Raw genomic sequence first — 9,143 nt, 5'->3', positions numbered from 1 at the left:
ACAGCTAGCAGAGGTTCGAGTCGTATGTGACTACCCAGCAGTCTTCCCTGAAGAGTTACCAGGCTTAACACCAGACAGAGAGATTAAATTCAAGATAGAACTCATTCCCGGTTCAAATCATATCTCCAAAGCGCCTTACCACATGGCTCCAGCAGAACTGAAGGAACTTCATGAGCAACTACAGGAGCTGCTTGACAAGGGCTTCATACGTCCTAGTCACTCACCATGGGGAGTGCCTGTATTGTTTGTGAAGAAGAAGGATGGGAGCATGCGCCTATGCATAGATTACAGAGCACTGAATCAAGTCACGATCAAGAACAGGTATCCTCTTCCCAGAATAGATGACCTGTTCGATCAGCTAAAGGGAGCAGCAGTGTTCTCTAAGATAGACCTCAGATCAGGTTATCATCAGGTGAAAGTTAAGGAAGGGGATATACCCAAGACAGCATTCAGAACCAGATACGGACATTACGAGTTCGTAGTCATGCCCTTTGGCGTGACAAATGCTCCAGCTACCTTCATGGACCTCATGAACAGGGTATTCAGAGAATACTTAGATAAGTTCGTTATCGTGTTCATCGATGACATTCTTATCTATTCAAGAACTCAAGAAGAACACGTAGAGCACCTGAGAACAGTATTGCAGATCCTTCTGCAGAACCAGCTGTACGCCAAGTTCACAAAATGTGAATTTTGGTTAGATCAGGTGTCCTTCCTGGGTCACATCATCTCAAGGGATGGTATCATGGTAGACCCCAGTAAAATAGAAGCTGTGAGTAACTAGAAAAGACCCAAGAATGCCAGTGAGATCAGGAGTTTTCTGGGATTAGCAGGTTATTACAGAAAGTTTGTAGAGGACTTCTCCAGGATAGCCTCCCCACTAACAGCTCTTACCAGAAAGAACAGAAAATTTCGGTGGACAGAGGACTGCGAGAACAGCTTCAGCAAGTTAAAAAGAAGATTGACCAGTGCACCTATACTAGCTCTACCCGAGAACACAAACAGTTTTGATATTTATAGTGATGCCACTAAGTTGGGACTAGGAGCAGTGCTGATGCAAGACGGCAAGGTAATCGCCTACGCCTCCAGACAACTCAAGGATTATGAGAAGAACTATCCTACTCATGACCTTGAGCTTGCAACAGTGGTGTTCGCCCTCAAAATTTGGAGACATTACTTGTATGGAGCTCAGTGCAGAGTGTATACAGATCATCAGAGACTGAAGTACTTCTTCACTCAGAAGGATTTAAATATGCGACAGCGCAGATGTCTAGAACTGGTCAAGGACTACGATATAGACATCCTCTACCACCCAGGAAAGGCGAATAGGGTAGCAGATGCACTTAGCAGAAAGTCCAGTGCTGCTCTATTATCTCTAGCAGCCATGTCACCGCCCCTACAGAAGGAGATCACAGACTTCGGTCTTGAACTCATAGTTGGACAGCTCTCTACTATAACGTTAGAGTCTACTTTGCTTGGTGATATTCAGACAGCTCAGGAACAGGATCCTGAAATTCAGAAGATCAAGCAAGGGATAGCAGAATCAGAAGGTGGAGAGTTCAGAATATCAGATAGCGGGGTATTATACTTTGGTGACAGATTATGCGTTCCAGATCAGGAGGAACTCAGAAGGAAGATTTTAGATGAGGCTCACAAGACTCCTTATGCGATGCATCCTGGCTCCACCAAAATGTACCAGGACTTGAAGAAGCGTTTTTGGTGGCTTGGGATGAAGAGAGACATCGCTCGATATATCAGCATCTGCCTAACCTGTCAAATGGTTAAGGTAGAACATCAGAGACCAGGAGGAGTTTTGCAGCCCATTCAGATACCCGAATAGAAGTGGGAAGACATTTCTATGGATTTCATAGTGGGACTACCCAGAACCACGAATGGTTTTGATACCATCTGGGTAATAGTCGACAGGTTGACTAAAGCAGCTCACTTCTTAGCTATCAGGATATCCTACTCCATGGAACAGCTAGCACAGTTGTATCTCAAGGAGATCGTTAGACTACATGGAGTCCCACGAACCATTATTTCATACAGAGACAGTAGGTTCACATCACACTTCTGGGAGTGTGTACATTCAGCTTTGGGCACGAAGTTAAAATTCAGCACAGCCTTCCATCCTCAGACAGATGGTCAGACGGAGCGAGTAAATCAGGTACTCGAAGATATGCTCCGCGCATGTGCCCTAGATTTTAGAGGAAGTTGGTGCAAATATCTGAGTCTAGCGGAATTTGCATACAACAATAGCTATCAGGCCACCATCGGCATGGCACCTTACGAGGCTCTCTATGGGCGGAGGTGTAGATCTCCAATCTGCTGGTATGAGAGTGGTGAACAAAAAGAACTAGAACTTCAGACAGATCTAGTGGTAGATACCACAGCAGCTATACAGCAGATCCGCCAGAGGATAGAGACAGCTCAGAGCCGCCAGAAAAGCTATGCTGATACACGGCGCAGACCTTTAGAGTTTTCAGTTGGGGATTCAGTATTCCTCAGAGTAGCTCCCATGAAGGGAGTAATGCATTTTGGGAAGAAGGGCAAACTAAGTCCCAGATATGTGGGACCATACCTTATCGCTAGAAGAGTTGGCAAGGTACCATATGAGCTAGAGCTACCACAGGATATGTCAACCATCCATAATGTATTTCATGTCTCTATGCTGAAGAAGCATATCCCAGACGCCGCCCAGGTGATTGAGCCTCAGTCGGTACCAATCCGCGAAGACCTCAGCTATGATATTCGGCCTATTCAGATAATAGACCGAGCAGTTAATAAATTGCGGAACAAAGAGGTACCATTCGTAAAAGTCATTTGGCAAAGTCACACAGCAGAAGAGGCAACATGGGAGACAGAAGCCAGCATGAGACAGAAATACCCAGAGTTATTCTAAGTTCGAGGACGAACTTTTTATAAGGTATGGGGGATTGTAGCACCCAAAAATTCTCAAAACTAATTTAGAAATATTCTATGATTTTTCTGGAATTTTAGGATATTTTTACAGAATTTTTAGAGTAGCGGAAGTAGCAAAAACAAATAGAAAACGAAAACGGCCTAAATAGGAATTAAACCCGAGACCTATGGTTTACGGATAATTCTAGTAACCAGTTGAACCCAGCAGGGCCGTGCTGAAAGGAAAGGGAGGCAATTAAATTTATATTAGAGTTGAGCCGAATTACCCACTTAATATAAATAAATATTTAAGTGAGGAATTGTTATATTTTCTAAAAGGAGAAAAACTTTTCCCTCACCCTAGTCACGCCGCCGCCCCCTTCTCCTCTTCTTCTCTCGGCGCCAACCACAAGCACCCCTAGGGATTTATGTCCCTAGGGCCATAGGAGGACTTTCCAGCGACATCTTGGATACGAGGACGCTCCCCTCCGCGAGAGGAACGCATAGACGCGAGAAGATCGTCGAAAGGATCGTCTTCTCCGGAAGACTAGCGATTAGAATCGTAAGAAACTTCGAGCAGGAGGTAAGAAACCCCTCACCTGCAGTATAAGTAGCTTTCGTACGATTGTATGTATTGTTTTAGTCATATGCAGATTTTTAGCAATAGGGTGTGAATTAGCGCACACCAAGCGTTTGATTAAATGCTTAGCTTAGTTAAATGCCATCCTAGGCATTTTAATAGCTTAGATAAATGCAATAAAAGCATTTTTACAGTTCATATGGTCTTGCTACAGCTTTTATGGAACTAGATGTCCAATGGGTGGGTTCCCACAGTCGCCTCTAGGTTTAGACAACCTAGTTCTAGGTTTAGACAACCTAGTAAAAGTAAGACAAGAATTTATTAGCTTATGTTCAGTATTTTACTTTTCAGTGGCACTGTACTGGATTAGATATCCATTGGGTTGGACTCCCATAGTCGTCCCTAGGTTCAGCTAACCTAGTAACCCTACTAAATTCGGGACTTGCAAACCCGGGTCTAGTTAGGGATGCGTGCACAGCAAAGTACAGTTGTCGGGCCCAAACAGCAACTTGATTATTTTTTTAATCTATTTATGAATATGGTTTTCAAACATCACAAATTAGTCATGTGAGTTCAGTCAGCTTTAGCATCAGATTAGTATTAGCTTAGTTCAGTTTTATATCAGTTTAGTTTTCTGTTGATACAACATGATAATTCATGATTAGTTCTATTGCTATAATCAGTTTTATTTCTATGTGTTGTATGCCATGTCATGTTTAGCATATTCAGTATGTTCTTTTCAAATAGCATGTTTTCAAAGCATGATTTGCATCGATTGCATGTTTTAGTGAGGTAGATGGTTTCTTACTAAGCGAAAGCTTACAGATACTTCTTTCCTTATACTGCAGATAAAGGTAAAGGAAAGGTGGACTAGCGGAGGCTGGAGGTCAATGCAATGATGAAGATGTGTGTGGAAGGAACCTGGAGTAGAGATCTTGGAGAAACTAGCAAACTAAAACCTTAGTTTTATATAATATTATTTCCGTATTTTTTGTTATTTTGATGCATGAATCATGAAAGACCTGTTTAGATTGTTAGTAATCATGCTTAGAATGTCAGTTAAATGTTGCTAGTATGTTTATAGCCATGTTAGAACTCACGTGTATGAATTTGGCACGAAATAGTGCTAAAATCAGAGTTCTGGTATGAAATCAGAAACCCCAATCGATCGGTCGATCGATTGGAGGCTTCTCAATCGATCAGCCGATCGATTGGGGAGTTTGCACCGTGAACAGTAGGCTTCTGGATCGATCAGCCGATCGATCCAGCAAATTCTGTAGCGAACAGTAGGCTCTGGGATCGATCACTGGATCGATTGGTCTGTCTGGATCGATCAGCCGATCGATCCAGAATATTGGCCGAGCACAGTATACTGCGTGCTGGATCGATTACTGGATCGATCCAACCTAAGCCCCGCATACAGTAGCCAGCTGAATCGATCACTGGATCGATTCAATTGTTCCAATCGATCTGTGGATCGATTGGGAGGCTCGAAAGGTGCTAGGGAGCCTCTAGTTCAGTTCCTCGACCATGGGGGAAGTATAATGTGCCATGAATAGTTAGATTACACTCCTTAGCACATGTAGAACCAAGAAATGGTGATAGTTTAGCAAAATTTTAATTAGTATAGCTTCCGCACTTAGATTTAATGATGGTCAAGGAATAGTTAGCACAGCATAATGTAACGATTGGCCTCACAGCCTAGTCAGTAGAAGGCGGGTCATTACAGCTAGATGGGATTAGTCATAGCAACCCCCATCACAACATGATAATGAGTCACAGGAAACTCGAGATCCATTAAACCCTACTGATGATATGATTTTTTTGAGATATGTTCAACTACAACTTGATTTTTTTTATTTATCATGCATAAATTAAGAAAAATCTATTTATTCTATTTGAATATTATTAGATATTTATCTATAATTGTATTACATTTTATCAAGAGTCCGTATTGATATATACACCATCATCATCATCATTAGATATCCAAAATATAATCTAGGTGATTTTTTTATATGTAAAATTAGTTATATATTACAAATTTTGAGTTATATATTGCATTTGCATTGCTTCATTCTGATTATAATCTCTTGTATTTGACTTTAATGGGATTATATTTGGATATATGTGTAGGAGATATATCATGGTAAATATTTTGGATATTTTGCATCTGCCTTGTCATTTTCACTCTTGGATAGTCATGATTGTTAGTATTTTGTATTTGGATAGTTATGCTTTGTTTTGTACTGAATTTTAGAGATTTGGACAGTTATGATTGTATTTTATATTTGAATTTTGGATAGTTTGATTGTTTGTATGTTGTGAGCATTGTATTTGGGAGTATATTGTATGGATTGTGATTTATGTGTGGATTGTATTTATCCTACCATCGTTTGTGATTGTTTTTATTGATATGAAAATTGTATATAGGATACGTTGTAAATAAAAGAGGATTTTTAAAAAAATTTATTAAATTTTACCGACGGAATATGATTTCGTCGGTGATTTTCGATAGAAAATACCATTCCATTGGCAAAATATTGAATTGACACAGTCAACTTTTGATATAATACTGATGGAATCATTAATTCCGTCGGTAATTACCGATGTAATTAATGATTCTGTCGGTATATTTACAAACGAAATTTGATTCCGTCGATAAATTTTATTATCCTCCATTTGCTCTGTAACAACGGGGTAGTTGTTCTATCATTAAATTTTACCGACAGAATATATTTTCCGCCGGTGAATTACACTTTTGATGCAATTACTTCTGATATCACAAATTCCGTCATTATTCTGTCGATAATCCCAATGTTCGACAGAATAACGATGGAAAATTCAGTCGTTATTCGCTATTATTTTTGTAGTGGTTATTGGTCCAAGTCCCCTTCATTAAAATCAGTCGTCATTGACGTATACTAAAGAGTGGAAATCCTTTCAATCACCATGGGTGCAATGGAAGACTAAGGAAGATGGAGACAAAAGAGATAGCAAGAGCTAGAGCACAGGAAAGGTGAAGGAACTTATAGTAAAACGGAAGTTTTTGGGGCCACAAAAAATCATTGTTGTTGAAACTCTGAGAAAACGACAACAAAAGTTATGCAATTCTCTCCTCACTATAAAACCTAATAAATCCTAAGAATGAAAACTTTGGTCATTAGATTTTGAAGGGAAAATGGTGGGCTACTACATTGGACTGTAAGATCAGGCACTTGAATTCGTAGGATCTCAACAATTACCTCGGGTTGATTCCTTAACATGGCATCACCATGTGTCAACCTCAGACTTGCTCGCATTAATGACGGATAGGACTAGCCAACCATGACTCTGATATATCATCACACATATGTCCCCTATTAATGACGCACGACTACGATATTACTAAGGGTTACAAGGGTAAGGCAGTAAAGCATGGGGACAAGGTAGTCCTAAATGTTAAATGAGGGGCGAGCCACACACTCGGCAGTTCAATTAGTTGGACTCGGGTCTCCTTTGACTCGAGTCGTTTGATGTGGAGAATATAGGAGCATGACATGGAAGATACAGGAGCATACACATTGTAAGATTGAGTCAAGAGTCAAGTCAGTGAGTCATAAGTCAATCCTAGTGTAAGGTGGGTACATCGGATCGGGCCAGAAATATAGCTAGCTAGCACCCAACTCCAATAGCTCGATCATCAAACTTTTCTAGTTGGGCTTCCTATGACTCCAATGGCAGGGTTCCCCGACTCTGATAGTCAGGTATCTGACTCCAACAGCTCGATCATCTGATTCCAACAACCCAGTTACCTAACTCAGCCTGCTCAAGAGCCCAACTCCAACTCGACTGCTCGACTCCCCCTCAACTTAGTCCTTTAACTCTGTAAGGCGAGACTTGCATCTTACATGACTTGTCAAACCACTACCCCGGATGGATGAAGGGCAACGTAGCCGTTACCTCCTGAAGGGCATGGACAACATAACCATTTAATCCCTGAAAATATGGGTAATGCATTCTCTTATCCCATGAGACGTGTGTAACGCAAGCATTCATCTTGGAATACTTGGAGAATCGAAGGGTATGACTATAGCCCTATAAAAGGACGCCCATTCCTGTGGACGTAGGTTTACGCACGCAACTATCTGCACTTTTCAATTACTTCTTTTCCTTGCTCTTCGCTAGCACTTGTGTTAATTTGAGCGTCAGAGTGGTCACGCAGAGTCTACCTTAATTTGGTGCTCAATCTAACCTTTTACTGAGTCTTTGTAGGTAGCTTGTGAGTTCTCCTCGTCACCATGTCCCCTGCTGTCACCATGTCCCCTGCTATCATCTCCGCGATGGTTTCTTTTTGTTGACTTATGAGACCGTGATCTCAAAAATGAACATTATCAGTCAACTCTTTTAACTTACGATGAACTTCTAAAACTAATAAATCTATTATACACTTTATTAAATTGCAACATATGTATCATTTATAACCCCATTATTGATCTGAAGATAATTCTTGGCAGCTAAAGGAATGGGCAAAAATGTGTCAAAAAGGTCCTGAATAGTTTGTTTCTCTGATGAAACTGCTGAACAGGCATAACCCCATAACGCCTAGAAACAATGAGCCGAATTAAGAGACTTGCTCGCTGCTAACAAAATCTGACAATCTCCAATAAAAAATGCTTCCGTAAAATAAATATGATCTTAGGTTTTATGATAAGCCAATGCTTATCATTCTCTGATAAAGCGGCACTGTGCCCAACCACAAATCACATGAATCAAACATCAACACCGGACCTTGATTGTCATTTTTAGAATTAGGAAACATGAAACTATCAGAAAAACAATGACAGACTAAGGGTAGATATCTCATGCAATGTGAACAAGGAGCGATTATGTAACGATCTTAGGTTTTATGATAAGCCAATGCTTATCATTCTCTGATAAAGCAGCACTGTGCCCAACCACAAATCACATGAATCAAACATCAACACATGACCTTGATTGTCATTTTTAGAATTAGGAAACATGAAACCATCAGAAGAACAATGACAGACTAAGGGTAGATATCTCATGCAATGTGAACAAGGAGCGATTATGTAACGATCGAATATTTTGTTTCTTTCTTCTAATTGAGAGACCAAGTCGCTGCATTTCGATCATCAAATTGCATGCAGAACCGAGTTACTTCAAGTAGAAGGCAAAGAAGGAGAGAAGTGAGGCCCCGAGGATGGCGTCCACCGCAGGACTTACTGCCAATGAAGCGCTGGCTGGGCCCGGTGCAGGAGCCTCGGCTGCCATGGCAGAGGTGGCAGATGCTACGGCTACGATGACTACGCATACAATCCTTCTCATCTCCATATTGCTTGCTTTTGGAAATTCAAAGCAAACGAGAAAGATTGGCGATCTCTCCTTAATTTATTCGCTGCTGGGCAGTTCAATGAGAAATAGTGAGAGTTTTATAGAAGTCTCTGGTGGTCAGGATCAATTAACGCTTCAAATGTCAATAACTAGGGATTTGTGGCCGTCACTTGTTTGAAGATTGAGTGGTTGCCATGTATACTTGCAGTTTTCCGTGTCTGGATGAGCATGTTTCTAGTGGAAACATTTTTTTTATTGTACATCCTGATCTATCTCTTTCAATTAAAACGGAGCCCTCACATTTTCTATCGTCTCTAATTTAGACATG

The 9,143-nt window shown here is 40.8% G+C and overlaps 1 protein-coding gene across 1 annotated transcript; it reads right to left on the bottom strand.

Moving 5' to 3' along the window:
• Positions 1-8,436: 8,436 nt before the first annotated feature.
• On the bottom strand, positions 8,437-8,895 carry LOC121977552 (arabinogalactan protein 23-like). Its single transcript, XM_042530062.1, has one exon. The coding sequence runs from the start codon at positions 8,813-8,815 to the stop codon at positions 8,639-8,641; it is 177 nt and encodes a 58-aa protein (XP_042385996.1). The 5' UTR covers positions 8,816-8,895; the 3' UTR covers positions 8,437-8,638.
• Between the last annotated feature and the right edge of the window lie 248 nt (positions 8,896-9,143).

This window comes from Zingiber officinale, chromosome 4B, assembly GCF_018446385.1.
Source record: "Zingiber officinale cultivar Zhangliang chromosome 4B, Zo_v1.1, whole genome shotgun sequence".
NCBI lineage: Eukaryota > Viridiplantae > Streptophyta > Magnoliopsida > Zingiberales > Zingiberaceae > Zingiber > Zingiber officinale.
This window is presented reverse-complemented; position numbering and strand designations above follow the sequence as displayed.

Excerpts from the sequence above, each read along its gene's own strand:
- LOC121977552 (XM_042530062.1), bottom strand. The coding sequence starts at position 8,815 with ATGGAGATGAGAAGGATTGTATGCGTAGTCATCGTAGCCGTAGCATCT.